The 24,254-nt window shown below is 43.5% G+C and overlaps 1 protein-coding gene across 5 annotated transcripts in view; it reads left to right on the top strand.

The window, feature by feature from the left end:
• The window catches only part of MYO1B (myosin IB), a 113,248-nt gene that overhangs the window by 14,630 nt on the left and 74,364 nt on the right, over positions 1-24,254 (top strand). For all 5 annotated transcript variants that reach the window (XM_055717885.1, XM_055717883.1, XM_055717882.1 and 2 more), the window contains exons 2-3: positions 1,788-1,928; positions 16,331-16,446. In XM_055717885.1, the coding sequence (XP_055573860.1) occupies positions 1,794-1,928; positions 16,331-16,446 (251 nt within the window). In that variant the 5' untranslated portion in view covers positions 1,788-1,793. The remainder of the gene's footprint in view (positions 1-1,787; positions 1,929-16,330; positions 16,447-24,254) is intronic.

The raw sequence follows: 24,254 nt of genomic DNA, 5'->3' as shown, positions 1-24,254 counted from the left end.
AAATTATTTGAGCATTAGTTGATATATGGGAAGTAATTAGGTCATTGAAACAAGACTGGTAGTTTAAAGAATTTGTCTTAATGGGATGCAGAAGTTGAAGTGATACCTCTGAAAAGATTTTGTCAATATTTAATATTTTTTTGGTGATTGAGAGGTGAACTTTTAAGAGTAAAAGTATCTTTCTCTACAAAAGTATTTCTCCAGTGTTTTTGTTTAAAATAAGTGTCCTTTTGTTTGTTTAGCAGAGTTGACTCAGCTTTGGTTGGTTACCATAGTTCAGTGCTGTTTTTGCATTTCCATGTGAATTTCCAGTAATTCCCAGGCTGGGTTCAGGTTTTGGGGATCTTGCTGTATCACTTCCGTCAGCTGCCTGTGGAGCTGCGCTTCTCTTCGTTGAATTTGGAAAAACATCAAACACCGCTGAAGTCTTGATCTAACATCCCTCGGATGTCACTCACTGCTCAAAAACATCAAATGACATGTAGTAACGCAGTGGCTGTGGACAGAAGCAAGAGATAAAAGACTTTGCTTGTTTTAACTTAGTTATGTGACGGACAGCTGCTATGGCAACTTAACGCTGATTGTACAAGGTAGTAGCTGTTCAAAGGCGTTTTAAAAAACAAGAAAAAATTTTGAGAATTAAAATATGCTGCAGTGGTAGAGCGAGGACAGCCTGATGGCATTCCGTGGCGGAGGGGTGACAGCCGACCGGTGCAGCCCAGCCGTTGTTCTGTGTAGCTGTAGCTGGTTCTCGGTTTGTGTGGTCAGCAAAGCTGTTCTCTCACCTCTGGTGCCCTGTTTGCCGGCCGCCGCTGCTAACACCTTCATTTTTCAGCCTGGTCATGAAAACTGAAAGCAGTAACTATGTGCTTGGAGCTCTTGAGCAGCTCATTGAATCTTCTCTAGCATTTGGATTGGAAGGGGAACAGGCTGGGAGCCTCAAATAGGTGTCGGGTTTTGGCCTGACCTTGACTTCTTTGTCTCAGTTACTTCCTTTTATCAGGTTTGATGACTTCGTTTGATCCTGGTCCCCTCTTTCAGCCTGGCTTCTGCCTTTTGCCACTCCAGTCATATAGGCATAGAGTCTCCACTGTCAGCTGGATCGTTGCTGCCCAGCGAAATGCTCCCTTAAGCAGTAAAATCACAAATAAATCCATAACTTAATTGAGTCTGGCTAGGAAATGCAGTAATTTGGTAGCTTCACGTGACCAGGGGCAGTACTGTACTGGAATATAGGTACTCTAGAGTACAGAGTTCATGAATTAAGATAAAATAGTGTGAGTTTTGCCTCTGAGCGGGTCCCCTTAGTTGGTTTCCATTCAAAAGTTGACGGAGTTGGAACAATGCAAATGAGAGGGAGAAGGAAATTCAGGTTAGGATACTGACAAATTTAACGCTAATTTGATACACTGGAGATGCTGAGGAAGCTTTTCATAAAACTTGGTTTTGTGTACACTTGAGTACTGTGTTGAAGTTGTCCAAAAAATCTGGATGTGATGCCCACTGGAATCTTCATTCCTGTTTCTTGCCATTTCATATTTAATGTGTAGTGGACCAGAAGGCTTTGTTGACTGTTAGAAGTTAAATTTTTGGAGTTGTGTGGACTCCCTGGGTAGATAGAATAACTTTGAGAATTTTCCTTAGGAAAGTGATTTTAAAGCAGCGTCATTCGATGAGGTTTATAACTTGTACCCCTTAAACAGTGTTACTGGATAATGCCTGTGAATAATTAGAATGATTTTGAGCTAACTTTGCTCTTTGTTTTATTTTTGCTTCTTCCTTTGCAGGAGAAAATGGCCAAAATGGAGGTCAAGACGTCACTTTTAGACAACATGATCGGAGTGGGAGATATGGTTCTTTTAGAGCCACTTAATGAAGATTCGTTCATCAATAATCTGAAAAAGCGCTTTGATCACAGTGAAGTATATGTGAGTATATGTTAACAGATAACATCCTATGAGGAGCTGTGTTGTCTTGCTTAAAATACATGTTTATTTGTGAGGATACACATAGACTGAATGCCTGGGCGTAGTCTGTCATATTAGGGATATTTTAAACCTTGCTTGTGCTGTACTCTTTCCTGTGCTGCATTGTTTGCATTTGATCTTTTCCATCTGGGGTATTTTTCCTTTTTCTTTTTCCCCATTGCACAACGTGGCGGACCTCTGATTTTCATACAAAACAGCTCTAGAACTAGTGGTGACAGTAACTTTGATAATCCTGTTGTCAGAGGACATCACACTTGTAAATAATTCACATACAGGGAAGGCGCTTCCAGGATGTGAGAGCACGTTGATGTAGAAACAATGCACAGCTGGAGTATGCCAGGGCTACCTTACATGTTGCCTGCTATCTTTGAGTTGCAAAAAAAGTTATGTTTATTAGAACAGTTGCATTTTAAGCTAGAAACAATGAGCTTGGATATATGTGGAAGTAATCGAAATCTTCAGGCATATTAATCTCTGAGTGTTGATTGATAGAAAAGGTGTTATGGACCAGCAGCTGAAACACAGGCAGGGAGTGAAGAGGCAAGCTGTGATTCCCGTTAAGCCTTTCATTTCCTGCTTCATCTCTCTTTGTTCCAGTTTTGTTAAAATGTGCACACTGTTGTATCTGTCGTACTGCTGAGGCTGTGTCAGCCGAATGATTTCTAGAGACTTTCCAAGACTGCTGGTGGAAGATAAGTCTTTAAAGAGTAAAGCTGAAATATTTAAAGCAAAGTATAGCTATGATCCGCAACCAATTGTGTCTGCAGCTTATTGCAATCAAATAGATGTGTTCTGTACTTTATTATAGCTTAGCCTTCCCCCTGCTTTTTGATTTTTAGTGTGACTATATTTTTGCTTCTTGCTAAGCGTTTGAACCTTTGTGGTTGCATTATAACTTTCCCTTTCCATCCTGCAATATGGGAGGATCTGTGTAATTTTTGTTTGCTTCTTCTATCCCTTGGTTATAGTCTGTGCTTTTGTACCTCTGCTATTCATTGTCTGCCACATCTTTCTTCTTCTGTTTTTAATTTTTTTTAAAAATGTTTTTTATTTTAATGCTTAGATATTTTTTTTAAAGGCTCAATTTCCCTGTTCAACTATGCCTTTTCCATTTTCTATAGGTATTAGCTTGGTAATGCACAGTTGCACCTGTCTACTATTGTCACCTCCACCTGTTTGCTCCTTAAGTTTGGACCGACAATTTAAACAAACCAGAAAATTAAAATAAGACAAGGGATGTTAGTATCTATTCAAACCTTGTTGGAGAAGAAACCAAAACGATCTGTATTTGCAGAAAGATTTCTTCTGCACTTGTTAAAAAAAAAAAAAAAAAAAAATCTTCCTGATACTTTTTCAGACTTACATTTCCAAAAATGTGTGTCTTAAATTTTCCTTGTTCCTTGAAGATGCAGTCTCTTCCCTCTCGATGACCCTTAGACATAGAACCGGGCAGGTAGGTACCAGACTTCTCTGCTGCTCTTTCATCCTGCTTCTGGCCAGTCTTCCATATCCAACAGCTGCAGCAGCTGCCTCTTCTGGGATTCAGAGGGGGTTTTTCAGTCAGTGGCTTGTGTAATCAACTTGTTTCACATCAGTTTTAGGGTTAACTCTCTGCTCTTAATACCTGTGGTAAAAGTGAGTGATACTGTGTGATCTCATTCCCCTTTAGCTGAAGAAGACGGGAAGGAGAAGGAAAGGGAACTGTTTGCCTAGAGACTGAGGGTGACAGTTATGACCTTGCCCAATCTTTGGGTCATGTTTGAAAGTTTTATTTAAAGCATTAAGGACAGAGACCTATTCTGTGAGGGTACCCTAGGCTACGCAGTCTATTAGGGAGGATTGCTCTGAGTCATATGGGAGTGGATTTCTCAAGGTTTTTGCTTTGGTTTGGTTGTGGTTTTTGGGTTTTTTTTACTCTAAACTACTATGGATTGCAAAGTATTTAATTACATGTTTCTAATTAATTTAGACTGATAGCTTTTTCTTGAAAGAAATCGGTTTGAATGACAAATGGATAATTTGTTTTATTTTTATCTGCTATTACGTGCTAGCTGACAGCCGTGTTCAAACACACAGTTCGTTCAGGCAGTGACAGTGAAGCATGTTGTTTCCCCCACCCCCCACCCCCGTTCCTGATTTGGCTGGGCCTGGCACTGACGAGCAATGTAATGAGCTGTATTAAGTGCTCGGGTGGGTGACGCGAGGTGTCACTTTTCTCTAGCAGTGTAGGATCCTTGCAGGTGGGAAAGCCTAAACGTGCTCTGCTGAGCAGAGTGAAGTGCTGCCAAAACCAAAGGCGTTTTGTTGGTGTGTTTTTGATATTTTGTTTTGGTTTGTCTTTCCCCTGAATCATTCCCTTGTTGTGCTATCCTTTACCGTTTTTATCTCCAGGTTTGTTTGATCATGTGATTTACTTATTTTTTTTTAACGGTCTTACAAGTACTGTTTGTGAATCCACACTATGAAGGCATAGTTGCAGATCTTTGCAAGAAATGTTGCAGAACTTTGCAAGTATTAAAACATTCCCTACATGAGTGGTGGGAAGATGTTTATGTCTGTGCCACGTGCTGCTGCCAAGTATTAGTTCGTGATGCCGCGGGGATTTTTTAGTCACCAAATCACTTGAGGATTATTATCTGCGTATTAGCTGACTTCTGCTGGCCTGCAAATTCCATGCCACTGTTGCGTATTTTAGAAAACTTTTAAACCAGCAGGAGCTGGAATGGTGCTCACGGTAGCCACCACGTTGATTTTCAAGTGCAAACTTCTCCCCCTTCCTTCTCCTTATGGCCACCTGCTCTCTTCTCTCCACACTTCACTTATGAAAACAATACTTCGCATTTCTGCTTTTAGATGAGCACAACAAAGCCTTTGTTGCACCTGGAAGTAATGTTTGTTTTACCATGTAAAATCTGTCGTTTGCGTGCAATCCTGCGGAAACCAAACTGGGCTATTAAAGAGCTACTGTTGGTGCTTTTTAATAACTTAATAATTAAGTTTTCTTATACTGCAGGTTTCTTCAGCTCTAACGAGCTACACACACAAGTTGACCTCTCAGGATCCTTTCAGAGAGCAATAGGGATGGATTTGTCTTTTCATGGCTCAGCTGTGGGGTTAAGTTCAGCCCTCATGTTAGTGCTCCATTGTAGGCATTACCAAAAGTTGTGTTCAAACTGAAAAAACTAAGTCAGCCTGAAGCCATATGAAACGGTTGAAATGTTCCTACGGCAGTAAAGCAGGGCTTAACATCAGTTTCTAAGCGGTTCCCTGTAGGCTGACGGCTGTATCTGTGCCACACATGTTAGTTTTAAAACGGAGTTGCAGTTATAATCTTCAAAAGGGTTTGTTGAGAGGAATGAGAACTGTAACATGGATAGCTTTGAAAATGCTGTAATATTGGCCAGACGTTGCCTAATTGTGTTAACCAGTCTTGATAGGTAAAGCAGCAAAAGGGGCTTGTAAGAAAGATGGGGACAAACTTTTTAGGAGAGCCTTTTGCAATAGGACAAGGGATAATGGCTTTAAACTAGAAGAGGTTAGATTTAGACTAGATAATAAGGAATAATATATTATTTTTTATGAGGGTGGTGAAACACTGGCACAGGTTGCCCACAGAGGTGGTTGATCCCTGGAAACATTCAAGGTCAGGTTGGATGGGCTCTGAGCAACCTGATCTAGTTGAAGATGTCCCTGCTTATGGCAGGGGGGTTGGGCTAGTAGACCTTTAAAGGTCCCTTCCAACCAGAACTATTCTGTCATTCTCTGAAATGTGAGAGTGAGATCGAGCCATCAGTGAACAGTGCCAGATCTTCCCCCGCAGCCAAAGATGACAAGATAAATAGGCTCATTCCACTGGAAGAGTATACGATTTTTGTCTTTTCTAGTCTCTTTCACAGTAGTTATGTTTGATGCTGAATATTTGATGTTGGACATCCTAGTGCCAGCTCCATTTACCCCTTCGAAATTCTGGATCTTCTCCCTAAGAGCTCACCTTGCACAAGCATTTAGATGTGGATCCCCTGACGGTCCTCTTGTACCATCCTGGGTATGGTCACTGTAAGCTCTTCAAGAAAATTAGCTAAGTTTCATGCTGTGGTGCAGACAGAGTGATAAGCATCCTCCTAACAGTTAAGAGAACAGACTACAGCTTGATTACTTGTTGTTCAATTTTATGTGTATTTGATGGAAAGTTTAATGGACTTGGGTGTTGGGTTGCATACCAGAGCGCAAAGCTGGAGGCTGTGCCTAAAAAAATAAGCATGAAGGCTGGTGGAGCTGGAGTTAGGCCAAGTATTCTACTAAAGACCATCAGATTCTGCAGTAATCTCGTGCTGAGTGGCTTTGAGGGGAAGGGCTCGTTGGGTAACACGCATGCGTTAATTGGAAATGGGAATCTTGGAGTTCAGTCATGTCTGGAAATGTCTGGTGTATGTCTGACCAAGAGAAATCTCGTTAGAAAGCTGTAATTATTTATTATATTCTTTGTGCAACTCTTAAAATTTTCATCGATAATGTTTGCGTTGCTTTTTTTGCAAAAGTTCTTTTCTGTAGATATCAGTAACAAAAGCCTGTGAGTTTTTCTTTAATTTTACAGACCGAACAGTGGCTCCTGGGAAATGCAATTAGCAACCAGAAAACCCCGCAATGCTGATGATCTGAAGGTTGCAGGGAACAGTTTGTACGGTTAAAACATGTGACCTGGAGATCGCATGGAAAACTTCAAATACATTTATAAAATTCAGGTTGGACATGACAGATGAATTTTGACACATTCTGTTGAGCCTCCCTTCCTGAACTTCCTATTTTGATTTTAAAAAAAAAAAAAGAAAAAAAAAAAAGTTGTCTGATGTATGCTCAGCCAAACCAGCTCAGCAGTTATTTTTCCTTTGTATTTTTGGATGCTGACAAACGGGAGGGGGGCATCTGTCTATATGTGTCTTTATAGTGACTCATGAATGGTAGAGATTTGAGATAAACTGTAGTATATGTGTTGATCTAAAGCTTATTTTTGTACTGGGTTTCTTCCTTTGTGAGGCCGGTGGAAGTGGCGAGGGAGGCGTGAGGAGGCTGGAGGGGAGCAGAGCTGCGTAGGCTTACGGGAGTCAGCCTTCGGGGGCCAGATAGGGCTTTATTCTGCTGCCCTGCACATTTTTCCCTGCAGTTACGTTGTTTCTTGAAGTTTTCCCAAATTTGCAGAGGTCAACGTTTTGTTCCTTACAACAAAATGTTTGTTTGCTTTTTGTTCTTAGAACAGAACAGTGTCTTTCTCTGATGTCAGCATTTAATTTGTATTTGCTGTGCGTGGAGTTTGTGGGCTGCTTGGGGACGGAACAGTCTTATGGCACTGAACACATGTTGTTTTATCACCGAAACATTAAATATTTGGCATTCCAGTGTAATAGCTCAGTGTTAGCTGTCTGAGGTAGCATCCTTGAGGCTGCCTTCTGGTGGCGCGGCTGTTGTGGTGTGCTTGTTGCACAGACTGAGCCACTTCCTGTTGATCTTTTGTTTTAATATTTTTAGGGGTAGCCTTTTTGTTTCTGACTTGACTTTACTCAGCTATGTCTGTCTAGATTACCGATTCACCCCTTTTTCAGCTACCTTACGGTGCTCGGGAGTTTACTGAATTGCTGCCGAGCGCGGTGGCTTTGCCCCTGCTGCGCTCGTACCTGCTATTCCAGGTGCTGCATTCGGAAGAAGAGGGAGGGGGACAGAATTATGTGGATGAGCCCAATGGCCTTGGTCCGCATCAGCTTGGTGTGACTGTCCCTCTAGAACTTTGTTGCTGTGCTGGGGATTTTTGTGCTTTTTCAGAGTTTTGTGGTGTTGGGGACCATATGTGCAGCTTGCTGGGAGAATCGTCGTGGTAATGTGTGTGTGAGTGATGGTTGAAACTCACTTTTAATCTCAGTCCCACTGCCTTCTCATGTCAGCACGGGCACATTGGTCTCTAGCCTATTGTTTCTGAGGGCAGGTGGAGTCCTTTGTTGGCTTTTGTTGTCCCCTGGGGTTTCAGGTACGTCGTGTCGCTAACAGGTCCGTGCCTTTGCTGCTGCTGCAGCAACGCGCAGAAGAGTCTATCCCCCTGCTAGACCTGGCCCTGCTCTCTTGCACCTTGATGCACTTACTTGCGTTTATCCAGCAAGTCCAGCCTGGCTTGCTGGTGTTCCTTAGGGGGCTGGAGGAGTGGCAGGCGTGATGGCTGGGTCATTTCTGAAAGGCAGGATGGCTTGAGAGCCAGAGCAGAGCAGCCATCCATCCGCCTGTGATGGGAGCGCAGGGGCCCCGCGCTTTCTCCGATCTGCTTCTCTTCCTCCCTTCTTCCTCCCTCGGGGGACGCCTGCGTCAGTTCGAGCAATTTTCCCATCAGTGCCTCCACGGTTTCCCTCTTTGAGGGAAGCTGCTGAGTTGTAGTAATAATATTGTTGCAGCTGCCACAGGCTAGGACCTCGAAGCCTGCTGCTTCTCCTTCAGATGTGAAGAAGGGCTTGTGTGCCCGTGGCACATCTTTTCCTGGGATAGCTTGTGGTCTAAGAAGAAGTATTCTGCCTGCCTGTAAATCTTGTTTTACTTGTTACCTACACAGAGATTGTGTCGGTCCTCCAGCCCTTCACATCAGCCTGCTCTGGAAAACAAACTTTATAACTTGCTGGGAGTCAGGAGTAAAGATTTTCGCAGCCAGCAGTTTGGTTGCTTTTTACCTTGAAGGGCTTCATGGGAGCAGAGCTACGTATCTCAAGGCAGTGCTTTGTTTCCTTTCCTTTTTGTACAGCTCCCACGATGCTGAGCGGAGCCCTTGAGGCATTTCTTTGTAGGACCATATGCAATATCTGCATAAAGGAGCGAGAAAGCATTAGTAAGGATCACAGAAAATTGTATGCGTATTGTGGGCTGTGTGTCGGGGTCTTCTTCCCTACATGCTCGCTCGTTTTTTTGCCTCTGATGTGGCACTCTGAGAAAGGAGAGGAGGTGGTGTAGGAAATGTAGGCCCCAGGGATTGTTGCAGTGTTTTGCAGCGTTGGCTTTGCCCCAAAATGCTGTGCATTTCTTCACTAAGGTGGTGATGACATTTTGGCATTTACCAGTGGTTTCAGTGCATGTTATATGAAGTAAAAACACAAAAGGAAGAGTAATGAAAGACTGGCAAGTAACAGAAGTAGAAGCAGAAGTGTCCAAGCGCCGTCAAAGCATGGTTTGCACCCTGAAGAACACAGGTTAGCCTTGGCTGCAGCATGGCAGGGGGCACCCACCCCCCTCCCCTCCCCATTTTATTGGTACAGAAATAATGAAATGTTTTTGAACAAGTGCTCTTGCTGATGTTTTCACCAATGGTTCCTTGGCACAGACACTCTCCAGTCTCCAGCTACAGTTTGCTTACAAAACCAAGTCTTTATCTTTTGAAAAGTGAGCAAGCACTGATGTTCTGGGGTATTTAAATACTGTCTTTTAAATTTCTCGTGTCTGCTTTGGGTTGACTCCCTCATCGCTTACTTGACAGGTTTTGTCTGCAATTGTGTCCCGTGTAGGAATTCCGTTTGCTTGTCTAAAAACATCCTAATGTAGTCAGAGAGACAGATGACTGAAGTGATTAATCTGCTTCGTCAATAATAATGTTAGAATCTGTCACAGTGATCGCGAGGCTAGCAGCAATGTGCAGTGAGCAGCGGAGAGATTTCTGTGCCCTCGAGAAACTCGGAAGAGAAACCTTGTAATCTGTGTGCATGCATCCACTTCAAGTACTGGCCGTGACTTGCCATGTGGGTGTTTTTCTCTGGCAAATGATCCGTTCTTACTTCAGGGCTTGGATCCAGAGCAGGTTGCAGTACGACTAAGGGCCTGATCCTGGCTGGTGCAGGTTACCCACAGCTTGTTCAGACTGCTGCTGTTTGCACAGGGACTTGCAGGATCAAGCCCGTGTTGAGGAATATTTTAGCGGTGGTGTTATCCTCTTTGACGTAGGTTGCCTGTGCTGTGGTGTTTGCTTTGGGATATAGCTGTGCGCTTCTGCCTTTGTGTTGCCTGTTTGAGCGCTGTTTCTTGACTCGCTATATCAACCATCAACGTATTTGCAACAGGGCTGTCGTACGGACTAATGCTGAGTTTTGTTCCCTAGCAGTAAGGTGGTTTTGCTTGAGCCGTGGATACTGTTGCCTCAGTTTCTTCTGCTCCTTCATTTTTTTTATCCCGCTACCTTCCCAATTTCAGGAACTCTTCCAGTGCTCTTCTATGTAGTTTTCCTTACAATCTTTACTGTCACGCCCAGGTTTTACAAGGCTGCCTATTGTGATTAATAACTTTATTAAGCACATACAATAGCTTGCCAGGGTTGCTTATTTTCTATTATGACACATAGACTTTATCCACTCTATTTCTGGGGCTAAAATGTTATATCCAGGAGGTGTTCTTGAGCAAGAGAGTTTTAACCATCATGGGGAACAGGCTGTGTTTGTTCAGAGATCCAGTATTATATTTTTTCACTCATACAAACGTAACTAGAAAGGACTCTGTCCGAACTGCTGTGGAAAAATAGTATCAAGGAGAAGGAGAAGTTTGTCTCTATATGGAGAGAGAAAGACCAGGTATGAGAGTGGTTTGTATTTTCATTTTACTGCAGAGTAGCTTTTGGAAAAGTAAATTTTTAGCATTGGCTCCTCTTCCAGGGAGGGGGTGGAAACAAACTTGCTTATCTGTAGCAGCTCACTGATTTTTGCAAGCTCTTTAGAGCTGCTCTGGAAGTTTGCAGAGATGCTGTATTTGCTGGGAAATACCAATGAGAGGAGTCAAAACACAGAAGTGCCTTTCGCTAGCTAAGGATTAGTGCTCTGTGATGCTACACGAGTCCAGCCCATACTGGGTAAGGGAAAATCCACGCAGAATCTCCTCTTTGAGGGAACTTTGTGTTAGTTCCTGTTCTTTCCACTTGATCATTGCACTTTGGGATCCTGGGATTGTGTTGTGCCTGTATAGTCACTTGCAGGTGGTGCGCGGGGGCTCTGCTCATGCTCCCAGCTCACTGAAGCACGAGGAGTGTTAGCCAAGCACTGGCTCAACGCAGTGTGCAGCTGCACGCCTTGGATCACAGGTAGAGTTTATTTTGTATGTGCCATCATGAAACGGTGCGGGCAAACCCTGGAGTATTTCAGGATGGAATCCTAGTTTGTTTGTTTGTCTTTTTCATGTACCCATCCCATCCCTCTCCACCAAACAATTCAAACACCCACACTGGGATACGCAGGAATAAAGTAAATCAAAGCCCCAGAAATAATAATGGTCTAAGGTGGGTTTGCTTTTAGTTTTGATATTACTCTTTGCCTTACTCTTTTGAAACATAGCGTCTGGCAACTTTGCGAGTGGCTCCAGCCTGAAAAAGCACGGTGGGCCAGAAGCAGGGTGCGTTTGGCTGTTTTATTGTGGCCAACCACAATGAAAAACAAATTGGAGCACACAGCGTGATTGTTCAAATAAGAGATGATATTTTAATAAGGTACTGATCTGGTTGCTAATGTGTATTAAAATGAGGAACTTCATTATGGAGGAACGTTGAAGTGTGAAATTTGCCAGGTTCTGTTTGAATTTGAGGCAGTTCAGGAGATGGTGAACATGTCAGCACAGGCTTCCTCTGTGCCTGCCGTCTCCTCGGCCTCAGCTATTCGGAGCATGCAGCGGCGCATGGGCTTATGAGCTGGCAAGATCCAGAGCCGCAGTAGTTCAGGGAAACACAAATGAAAATGAGTATTATATTAGACATACAGTTTTGCATATGTCACATTAAAAAACCCCACAAAACCAAAACACAGCCCTCTCTGCAAAGAAAACAGTGCTGCCCAAGCCTTGGGTTTGGATTTGTTCCAGTAAAATCTGGTCACGCTTCTCTTTGATCTTGCTTTAATGTCTCTTGTTTCAATGAATTGTTTCAGTGGAGTGATCTGAAACTCCTCAAAGTCATAGGAACCCGGTACATTGAAGCATAATCAGTACTAAAGAAATGTGCACTGTGCATGTCGGGAGTATTAAAATTGGTCTGCATAAATGGAAGAATCAGTATCGACACTAGCGATCTTACTTTGCTAGAATTTTTTTTTGTTTTCTATTTCCGTGCTCCAATGTGTTTAAAAAATAAATAAATAGAGTGACCTTACTGGACCCTGGGAATTTCGGCATGCTTGCAGGGTGCATTAGCAGTTGGGCATTTTTAGGCAGGAGTGACTAATGTGCAGCAGGAATTTTTCTGGACTGTTACAGGCTACCACGGGTAAGAAGCAGTAAGTTTGTTTTTAATAAAGCTGACAAAAGTGATGTAGAGTACACTTCCAGAAGGTTTGCAGCAAGTCTTTGTAGATGCTTAATGATTTTTAACTCTGCAGAAGGTTGCTTTGCAGCGGGTGCCAGAGATACGGAAAAGCTTTTAAAGATACGGAGCAGGCTGTTATGACAGCCCCAGCTCTGCAGCTCCTGTGCTGCAGCTTCAGCTGCTGTTGATAACGTTCCCTGGCTTCCGCAGCTGCAGCCTTCTCTTTTTCTGGGCCCTTGGGGTATTGCGAGACTTAACTTTACCAGGAGGAAAAATAGCTTTGTTAATATACCGCATCCCAGCATGTGAAATACTCTCCTGTAAGTTCTACTGGTGGTCTTCTGTAAGTTCCCCCTGGGTCAGCCTGCGCTGCCTCTTTGCTGTGTGCCAGGTTTCACTGCAGGGCTGGTGCGTCCTGGCTGCAGAGGCAGCTGGGGACCCTGCGTTGGGCTCTCCGTAAGGGCTTTGCCACCTCTTGGCTGAAAAGGTCCACAGACGAAAAGGTTCCTTGGCTGGGAAGAGGCTGCTGCCTGTGGGTTTCTCCTGAACAACGGGACCCTGGTATCATCCTGCTCTTTCAGGCCTCTTCTTAACCCTCCTAAAGCTGTGTGGGTTAGAAAAGGCGCAGAGAACCTCGAAGTTGCAGTAAGATCTTGCCCCGAGCGGTGACGTTGGCTTTCAGTCCTAGGGGGAGAAAATCCAGCAGCGCTGCATCCCCAGCAGTACTGACAAGTGGTGTGTAACAGACATTACCGGCTTTTCCAGTTGAATGCTGATTTAGAATTTTCTTCCTGCTTGGGGTGTTAAAGCCATAGCTGAACAGGACTGAGCTGTATACACAGTTTTGGTGGAGAATGCAGAATATCTTGGCATTTGACCTGACGGACATTGAATGCTCTTTCCTACAGGTGAAGTGTTAGCCCACTAGAGTGCTGCTGGGCTACGTGACAGATGCACTGATAAACCATGAGTGAGAGTCCTTTTGGTTTGGGTTCTGGACAGACTGCCAAGGAGGCAGAATTTGCCGTTGTGAGTTATTGCAATAAAGTGGAAATTTGGAGGAAGGAGGATTATCAAGAGTCTCTAGTTAACAGAACTTGAGGAGACAGCGGATCTTGTCCAAACTTGCATAATGAGACCATGTCAAAGCCAAGAAAGAAATCACATCTCCTGACTGCGTTCTGTGCGTTCATCATCACAAGGCTATTCCTTTGAGATTTCATTTTTTTCCTTAAACGGGGAAAATGAAGGATCTCTTTAGTCCCCGGAGTGCCACGGTATGGTCTCCCACTACTCTTGGGCGTTCCGCTTTCAGCGCTGGAATGTTTCTGTGCTTGTCGCTTGCTCAAGGATTTAAGCCATTTATTTTGTTTATAATAGAGTTCTGGTGGGAAGGCAGATGTTATGTGGGAAAGCTATTTTCCGGCTCTGTTTATCCCTGTTATGTGGAACCTCACAGACCACCAGTAGCAGCTAGCTATTAGGCATCAGCATTGAGATATTGCCATTTTTGAACGACAAAACGTGTTAGTGCGTGTAAGCAGCTTTGCAGCAAAAACAGTGATTTCTTGGCATGCTTTGGCTTGGTGTTTAAAATGGACATGAGTATGTCTTTGTTTCAATATAGTCATTTGACCTTTTGAAATACTGGTATTTTAGGAAATGGTCTGTATTTGTTCATGTCTGACAATAAACAGCTGCCTTGAATTCCCAAAATATATAATCTAAGCAATACTTAGCTATGAAGAGATGGTTCTAAGTAAGTCTCGTTTGAATGCCTGCATTCAAAATTAAAAATCAAGGTTTTCACTTTTCACTCATCTTTCTTTACCTTGGCATCTCGAGGCGCTTCAAGGAACTGAGCAATTTAGTTGTATGCTATTATGGTAGCAGAACAGCTGGAAAGGACAAGTCTGAGTTTCGAAGAATTCCTGTTTCAAAATATGATCTTTGAGATCTGGCCTTTGTTTCTCTTCTGCTGATACTTTCGAGCACCAATTTCACAACCAGCTTTTCACAAATCCTTAAGATTTAGGAGGAAGCATGTTAACACATGAATGTTTTGTCAGGAGAGAGCCCTGACTGGGGTATCCATGCACTTGTGAAGGCTACAAAGCTTCTTACTCTGGGGTACCTGTTACCCTTACCAAGAACCAGTAGGTTTGCCAATTGCCAAAGGCACATGTGTTGAGAGAGCGAAGTAAATGCTGTAGAAAGGCAGTTTTTGCATTTTGTTGTTCAGCTGAAGAGATCATAGATGGAAAACCACTTTCCTCCTTAGGGGGGGAGGATGACCACAAAACTGGAACATCTATATAAGCACACGCTCCCGTGCGTGTTTGAAAGAAGCAAAAATGGTCATTATTTTGGGATTGTTCTCAGCAGCCTGTGTCTGAATGCCTCTGGGGCGCTTCCCTCCCGAGCGGCGGTGCGAGGCACGTGGGTGTTGTCCTTTTGAGTTGCAGCCTGGCTGTCCAGATGTGGGGCAGCTTGGGGCTTGCTCCCCCTCCACCGCGTGCTGCACCGGCTCTTGACGTGCAACCAGCCTGTTTCTTGGCTATTTGATCCGTTCCGGGCTGGGATGCATGGGGGGAAATGTTTTGCAGAACATTTCTGGCCAGTTCCAAAGAAGATGAGAAAGTATGCGTTGTTTAGAAATGGCCAGTCTTGAGCCCAATTAGTGGAGTATTGTGTTTCATTGTAGCAGCAGTTGTGCCATGAATTGTCAGCGGTGGCTTCTTCGGTTTCATCCCGTGGGTGGTAAACACTAGAAGGGTGAACTAGGAGAGTCTCTGGAAGCCTCAGGCTACTTGTTTTATCACTGCAGTCTAGTTTGTTCAACTCTGTTTTAAATGAGACAGAAAACGCTGTGTGAGTTACCAGCTTGCCTGTGCACATGCATGCTATGGAAAAGGGGAAATCTTGCTCTCTTAGGTTTCTGCTTGGGACTGAATTTGGTTAGCATTTAGCAGAAAATTGCTTTAGACGTGAAAGATAGGGAAGGGTTGCAGCAATAAATATTTTGAATTTGTGACTGCAGCTCTGGAGGTAATTCAGTGCTCTGCTCAACTCGTTGGTGAGGAACTGCCTCCCCGTGCCTCGGTTGCCATGTGAAAATGTGTATTACAGCCCCTCCCCATAAGGGAGGTGGTGGGGAGAGATCCAAATGGTGGTTGCAGGGTGCTAAGGTATCGCTGCAAAGAAGCCGTTTCAAGAGTACAGACCTATGTAAAACCCACTGTTTTCCTTCCGTAGTTACTAGCAGATGTAATCCAGCTAATGGGAACCTCTGGCTTTTGTGTACAGCCTTTGCACCTCCCAGGCAGTCCCTGGTTATGGGAAAAATGTGTTTCACCAGGTGTTATTTATTTATTTCATGGCTGTGGAAAGAGATACCAAATATTTGGGGTTTAGTTAATCTTTGGTCAGTATCTGCAGCCAGGGTGGCATGGGGGTTTGGCATTTTTTGCCAAGGAACACGGGCAGGACTTTGACTGACTTGGATCCTGACAGTAGACCTCTCCTTTGACAGAAACCTGTCCAAGGCTATTGAGCCTTCAGGTTTCTTCTCTGTGGAGCTGTTCTGTGCCCGAGGCTTTGAAGAGGTGGCGCGAAGCCCCTCCTGGAGTGAGGGAGCGCAGTTCAGCTCCAGCCTTGCCTTTACATGGTTTTTCTGAGTGCCCAGGGGCTGCAGCAAAGCTCGTGTGACATTTGCCGTGCAGATGGAGTTGGTTCTTTGTGAACATCTGTGTCCTTTTTCCTTTCCCTCCCCCAACTGAATTAGTCACAGAAATATTGTACGATTGGGCTTTCTGTTAAAAAAGTTCGTAAGAGTCTTTCAGTTACATAGAAGTAGCTACTCGGTACCCAACAGTGGTTGTTGAGACAGATCTAAAAGGTGTTGCAGACTGCATGCACATATTTATTCGTTGCTACAGCTAGGCTTTTTGTTTGTTTTGGCATAGGTTATTAAATGGGAGAATAATACATAAGCAGCAAAAGTCTGTTAAAAAGAAAAATCCGTGATAACATTTTTGTTTTTCCTCAACAGACATACATTGGCAGTGTGGTGATATCAATAAACCCCTACAGATCTCTACCGATTTATACTCCAGAGAAAGTGGAAGAATACAGAAACCGAAACTTTTATGAGCTCAGTCCTCACATGTAAGTACAATGGAGAAGTTTAGTTTGCATTCTGTCCCGAAGCAGATGGTACCAGCTGTCTCTCTTCTCAAAAGGTCTGTGTTGATTAAAGCAAACAAAGCAAAAATCACACCACCACTCCCCCACGCTGAATTTTTATTAGTTCATCCTTCTTTTAAGGAGAAGTCAAGATGAGTTACTCTGTTTCACGCATTTAGATCCTAGTATGTGCATTTCAGAACGTTTTCCTGTAACTGTTAGCAATAGCCTTTGTTACTGCATTGTAAAGTAAGGAGTCTGTTTTCAAGGAAATCTGTTCCTTTCAAAGTCCAGATTGCCTTGTGAAAGCCTCTAGGCGTTAAATATGTTTGAGTTGTACAGTATTCCTTTTGATATCTGAAACTCTTAATTTCTCTTTGCACAATGCAAAAAATGAAAAAACCCTCATGATGAATGCAGAAACATATTGGATATGCCTGAATGGTAACTGTAGGAAAATAAAAGCTTGGTCTCCTCTCCTCTGTGCTGGGTGGAAATGAGCCCATTCTAAGAAGGCAGCCAGAGTACTGTAAATATATAGTGCAAATTTTAAGGCTCAAACATGTAGCATATATACAGACATATAATATTGCCAAATATGATTTGCACAGGATGTAACTTCCAAGACGGAATTAGGAATGGAAGGCTGGGGGGTAGGTGTAGTCTCTTATTCTGACTTTCATTCACCCTCTGTAATTCCTCTGCAGGGGGGGCATATTGCAAAGAAGGCGAAGCCCTTGCCTTCTGGTTGTGGAGAACTGACATGACCCCTATTATCTGGGCCTGCTCGGGATTATTGAGAGCAGTGGAACGTCGTTAAGGCTGTCCATAACAGGGTGTGGGTGCTATGGCTGAAAATGAGGTACCTGGCCTTCAAGGTCTGTAGGTTGCAGTAATTGTTTTATCTTGGACGTGGTAGTGGTGAGATGAAAGCCAGCTGGGCTCTCCTCGGCTCGATGCTGGGATGGAGGGGTGCTGCGAGGTTGCCACCTGACTTCACAGTCATGTATTCAGGAGACTGACTCGAGTGACCAGCGACTGGAGAAGTGTCTAAACGTGGCCATAAATTTGTGCATCTTCCTTCAGTGTTAGCTTGTAGGTTAAAAGGAAATCACGTGTGGAAAGAGTTCTAGAGGTTATTTTGTTCTGATTAATTTTTTGCCTTCATACTTGGTCTGTAACTTTTCCAGATACATCGGCTGAAATGCAGACAGCTAATTGATTAGGTCAAATAAGCTTCTGGTAGTTCTTGGCCCTCTTGGATCCGAACTCTGGCTGTGTTCAGGTTTTCTTTCTTCACAGTTTTGTTTAGCAAGCACAGTTCCTTGCTAAATTAACACAGTTGCTTGCTAAAAGAACTTTCTGCTCTGCTGGCTATGTTCAGCTGCATAAAATTTGCTGTCATATGATGGAGGATTTTAGAAATGAAATCTGGAAGTTCAAGTTTGTCTGACGTTCTGAAAGTCAGTACTATGTACTTGGTTACACATCGGATTTTACCTCTCTTGAGAGTTGGTTTTCCAAAAGAGAAATGGCCAGCAGTCATTCTTGTATGTATTATGAAAGTCTTAACTGGGTAGAAAAATGTTTCATAAACATCATTCATCACTAATGACCATAATTGTATGGTCAGGCTGCCATCTCAGAGCAAGAGCCTCTGGAGTCCGAACACTAGAAATCCACTTTAGGAGCAGTAGATTCAAGTGAGACAGTGTTGACTTTTAACTTATGTCAGGAGGTCTCGACTGCATGGTAGTAATAGATTTTCCGTGCAAGTTTGGATAGAATGCCAAGTCATGAAAAGTGTAAGGCTAATTTGTCTTGGACAGATATGAACTCTCCACAAAATTTTTTTATTTGGCATTACTTCTGTATGAAAATATTGTCTTCTGGCACCTTCTCAGTAGACAAAATATCTTTAAAAATATAGGATTAGGAAATAATCTTTGTTGTGGTTTCTTTTACAGATAAAATGTTTTCTTTTTAAACTGTAAAAATATGAATTGCTCTTCCTTTATGGTGACCTTACTTCCTGTCCCGCCTGTCTGTGGATGCTTATGAAAACTGCAGAATCAAGAGAGTCGCTTTTGTCTCTGCTGAACTTGTTAGGCTTCTCACCATCTTTAAAAGAGGTTTTTCAGATATTGTATGTGTATGACGCGTGGCTGCCTTAATCATTTCTGAGTAAACAACTTTTCATCCCCTTTACCATATAGTGCCTTGTGCTGCAGCCTAAGGATTCACGCCAGTCCTGGTGTTCCCTCGTGAACACAGAGCTGGTACTGGGACGCTGCTTGGTAGACCGTGAGGTGGGCGTGCAGGCTGGCCGCGTGCTCCTGCTGCAGCCAAACCTCGGCTCTTCACTGACGGGGCGCTTGCCTACCATGCCGGTCAGCAGGGGCTGAGACAACCCCAAGGGTTTGGCACAGAGCTGGCAGCACCCCAGCCTTGGAGCCGGCTGCTGATTCTAGGGCTGGGTGCTCTGGCAGCAGCAGGTCCCTGTTAAAAGCAGGGTGCGGGCGTTTTTGGGGAGGTTGCTACGCTTCCGCAGAGACCTTGCAGTCTTGAAGGTGGTTTTTTTTAGCTGCTCGGCAGCTTTAATGAAGAGACGCTGGGAGGCGAATTGTAATTTGTGGCAGTGCTTCTGACGGAGGGGTAAAAAAAACCCAGGCTGATTTATAGAGTTGTACATACTTATTTTTCTTTGACATGTAGATCTCTGTTGAGCCATGGCTGTTCAGAGCCCGCTGTGCCACCTAAGTATGCTCTGGGAAAAGGCTTTTCCTTCCTGTTGGACAATTCTGAGCAAAGCAGAAGTCTTGCCTGTTTATAAGGAAGCTAAGACGTATGACTTAGTGCGCCTAGAAATACAGTGAAACATGGTGTGTTTCTTATTTCGGCATCTCCTTTGTACAAATAATCTAATTTTGTTACTAGTACGAGCTAGAAAAATGCAAGCAATGTATTGCAGAAAAAATTTCTAGCAGTGGTTTGGTTTGAGATTCCTATAGAAACTGGGTCTGTAATACACCAAAACTCATCCGTCAGAAATCAACGTGCTGTCACCTGTTGGCGTGATAGCTTGTGTTCTCCAAGGTCTGTCCTTTTGGAGAGAGCCCTCAGGTTTGGGAATCCCAGGGTTTAAGCATCAGCATCTGTGAGGCAGACTGCCATGGGACGTTCCCAGAGCTCCAGCTCCGTGTGGGAGCTCCTGGGAAATGCGGAATCGAAATTGGTTTGGTTGTTTTCCAGTTTCTGATGCCCTCCTGTCTGTGCTCGAGGTACACGCAAGTGTTCCAAGTGAGAGGGATCGGTATAGGGTGTGCTTGGGAATGCCGGCGGTCCCAGTAAAACAGCAGGCTTGGTGAGCAAATGGAAACGGAAGGAAAGAGAGAGAGAGGTATATAATGACCTGAAGGAAATTCATACCTAGAGATTTTCTTCCCGTATATGGTTCTTGAGGGAAACACATACTTATGGGAGTGAAAAACCTTTTCATGTGTTTTCTTAGTCCCAATCTGAAAGAGGAGGGGAGCGAACAGCTAGTCATCTGCTCTGTGTTTCCTCAAGAGCGTCTGTGAGAGTGACTGATGCTTTCAGTGACGCTAGTTAATACTTAATTGTAGGGTTTGGGCACACTTGGTTTGTTGTTTTGTTTTTATTTTATTATTATTTTATTTTCTTTACATGATCTTTGGAAACCAGAGTAAAGCCATGGACGTACTTTGAATAGGCAGCCAAACTGAATTTCTGGGCGAAGGTTTCTGGCCAGGTGATTTTTTGATAGTGGTGTACCTGATAAAACTTGATCAAAGAGATTTTATTTTAATAGTTCATTCCTCTCTAAACACACCACTGTTGTTGTGGCACCATTTAATAAGGTGTTACTTTTCTAGGTCTCGTGGAATGCTTGTTTTCATAGTCTGTGGCTATTTGCATAGCTGTAATAGGAAGTTTACCAAGCTTTTTAATTGTTGGGGTTTTTGGTGGGGTTTTTTTCCCTCGATGTTTTGTTAATCTTGCTGGTTTTGTCTTTATCTGCAGGGCAGGATCAAACTTGTCCCTGACTTGACAGGGCAGAGTATGACATTTCAGTGTGCAAACAGTTTGCTGCTTGATTTGTGCAGTTCTTACACTTCTGTTCTGCTCTTCCAGTTGATGTAATTACTCTTTCAGTTGATGTAATTGCTGTTTTGCTTACCTGGTGGGTAAGCTAGACATGAGAGAGCACCAAGCTGTCTATCTTGCTAATCTACATTGACTTCCACCAGCGACAAAGGCAGCTGCTGGCATCTTTGAAGTGAAGGCAGTAGGAAATAAATAGCTTATCGTACCGGTTACTTGTAACCATCGTGCCTATCACTTTTCCTACCAGTAACAGATTTGCTTCAAGGGATTGCAGGGGAGGTGCTTTCTTGCATTTCACCCCTGAAGGTCGGCTCCCGGCTGCTTGCAGTCCTCTGTCTCTGGGAGGCAGGGTGGCATGTGGCGTTGTGCTCCCTTTTATGTTCTGAAACACCTTACCTGCTCGCATTCAGCAGAATTGCAGGTTATTTTAAGTTGCGGGACAAAACAGAAACTGGCAACTCTACCTACTAACGGCAAGCTACGAGCAATAAGAGTTCAGAGACAATATGCATTTTTTTTATTATTTTTTTTTTAGCAATGCACTGGAGTATTTATAGTGAATAACTGGGTCAGCAGAAATACACCTGGAGAAAGCTTTTATCCAACATCTGTTGAATTCCACTTAGGCAATTTTGCTGTATATTTTCTTTACTTGCTATGAGTTCTTTTAAGTCAAGTATTTCTGAAGATACAATAGTTCTGCCTTAAAAGCTTTCAAACGTAGAGAGACTTAAACTTTTGCAGGCAACTCCTGAAAACCAGCTTGCCTGTATATAGGATAGAAGCATAAATCTATCAGCCTGATGCCTATTAAAATGCAAGATTGAGGAACTTATTAATGTTCCCCATTTCAGTCATGAGCATCTTGATAATTATTGGGACAAATCAACATCCTGTGGATATTTGCAATTATTCTGGCAATAGATACAATTTGCTGTTTCCTTTTCAAGTTTTGAGCCAACGCAAGCAGCAAATATAGAAGTTATATTTTTGCTTCTGGCTTTTTTTGCTGGTATTCCAGGATTGCATGTCTTCAGAAACACCGAGGTTACAGTAACTCTTCTTCCTCCTTGATTTAAAGCAAATATTTTTGTCTGAAGGACATGAAACAGCTCCAGCTGTGAAGGATAGTTTTTGCCTATATGTAAAACTAAACTTTTCCCCATAGGTAGCAGAGTTTTAAGATACACGGTAGCTCCCTTTTTGAAGAAGGGGATGGTAGGGTGAGAGCCTGTGTGGTAGTTTAGTGTCCTTCATTGCCCTAGTACGTTTATTTTAACATTTCCTTTTCAGTTTGTCCTTTCCTCATCTTAATTTGCTTTCATTTTGGTTTTGAGGGTGGTGGTGGTGGTGGTGTTTGGCTTTTGCTTTTTCATTTTCTTTTTTTTTTTTTTTTTTTTAAATCCCCCATATGCTTTGGTTCACCTTGCAGTATCCTCTTTTTGCAGACCTTTTATTCTCATTCCCAATGCCTGACTTCTCCAGAGAGTCAGTCTTTGGACTTGTTCATGTCGCTCACCAGAGTGCCTCTTCCAGGGGAGATTTATAGTCGAGGGAAGACGATAATTTCAGAGGTTAGTTGGCAAAATTAACTGCTGGGCAGGGAGGGAACATCTATGGCTGACAGAAATCATAAATAGCAATTAGGGAGGACTGCTAGTACCTGATTGTTAAACCCATGCTAGGAATGCATTGAAAGAAGGTGGGGGGGGAAGTACTGACACAGAATATTGGAGTCTTATTTTGGAAGGGGTCAGCCTTACTACTTTTTTAACCTCTGTAGTGAGGCGGTACTGGATATGGTGTGTCCACAAATGTAACCCCCCCAAGTGTGTAAGTAAAAAGGGGGTGAAGCATCACGCTTGCTTCAAGGGTCGGAAGGACTTCATGCCCAAGAGGAGCCTCTTCTGTTGCAGGCTGCTCGCACGCCACCCGTGGCATGCAGAATTTCCTAAATTTTACACTTGGCAGGAGACCTCCGAAGTCCTTCTGAGCAAAAAGGGTTTTGAGGAAGGCAGTTGTGATGTGGCCATATGGAAAAGGCTGATTCTCTGAAGAGCATTTTGGATGTGATGTGTGAACTGGAAGGCTTAAAGCAAGGTTTCCCTGGCATGCCACAATAAATTTAGCTTTTCCCTGAAATTTGAGCAGGGCTATTTCCGTTGGTTTGGATAGCACATAATGCAGCCATCTCACCCCAGTGCTTCAGAGGTGAAATAGTCTTATTGACAAGAACAGTAGTTGCTTGTTTGCTGCCAGTGTTAGATCGCATGAAATTCTGTAATAATGCATAATAATACAGGAATCGATTTCTAGCAGGAATTGTGGTTGTAAGGAGACTCAACAAATGCCCCCGATGCCCAAGAAGTATGAACAGCCTGGAAAAGTGATGTATAGATGAATGTTGTGCTTTATTTTAATTTTTAAAATGGTCTGGAGTGGCATTTAGACTAGATTCCAAAGTTCACTGGAACGAGCCGTTCTGTCGGTCCTCTAAGTAGTGCTGCCTAAATTAAGACATGAAGAGGCCCTTTAAATTCTTTGTGTATGGCACTGGTGCTGCCATTCTTCTGTAGGCGTTGGGACGTGGGATTTCCAGCATGAGAATGCAGAATGCTGCGTGCAGCTGCCGAGCTGTAGCGCAGGTGGGGTGGAGGTACCTGCACACAGGCCTGCCCAGACATCAGGCGGGGTGGAGTCCAGCTGGATTTTTGTGCTGTTGTGGCATTTAAACGTTCCCTAGGCTAGGAAGGAGTGTGTATATATAGGCTACAAGAGATATAAAAAGCATCAAGACAAAACCCATCTCCCAAAATACCCCAGGCTGTGGCGTCTCGCCCCGCAGCGTCTCTCAGGAGCTATGGGAGCATGTGCTGCTGGGGCAGAATTATTCAGAAGCCCCAGATCCACCAGCTCCCGCAGGATCTCGGTGCCCCTGGCTGTACCTGTTGGCAGTGCCGTCAGTCACAGCCCCCGGAGCCCCCCGGGCAGGACCCACCTGGCTCCGGCAGCGCCTGCTCATCCATCAGTCTCTGGTTTGGAGAGCTGTGGGTGCTCCCAGCCAACACTCACGTGTCCAGGGGACTTTTTTAAGAAGCTTGCAAAAATGCAAGAATTGGGTGCCTTTTAAAACACAGCGAGTTTGGAAGGGAAGCGCTTAGCTCGAGATCGGTTCCAGATGCTTCTGTTAAGTCTGTAATTGTCGTCATGGTGTACGAAGGAAAATAATCTTGGGGCATCCTTCATGAATTAACTGCTGGCTTAGAACCTCAACAAAATAACTTTGTTTTCAGAACTGTTTTCAAATATTTACTCATACCTCTGTACACACATACTTTCACATTTGACTTCAGTCATGTCTGGGATGGAGAGTCAAATGTTTTCAGTTATCTGTGACGATCTCTTGCTCTTCTGTTTTTTGCTTGTGAGTGTATTTGTTACAGTCTGTGTTTATTTGTAAGCATAAAAAAATTTGGGGATTGGTTAGATTGTTAGAGCAAAGATAATAACAATAATGATTAAAAAAGCCAAAAAAACCCTAACTTTAATATATGTTGGGTAGTTGGAGATGTGTATTAACGTGTTAACGCTCCTGTAGTCTAAACTAATGGCAGCTTTTTTGCCAGGTCCCATTTCTCTCATTTTCCTGGAACTGGACTGTT

Source organism: Falco cherrug, chromosome 8 (genome assembly GCF_023634085.1).
Source record: "Falco cherrug isolate bFalChe1 chromosome 8, bFalChe1.pri, whole genome shotgun sequence".
In the NCBI taxonomy this organism is placed as follows: domain Eukaryota; kingdom Metazoa; phylum Chordata; class Aves; order Falconiformes; family Falconidae; genus Falco; species Falco cherrug.
The sequence above is the reverse complement of the archived record's forward strand: the minus strand, read 5'-3'. Positions and strand labels throughout refer to the sequence as shown.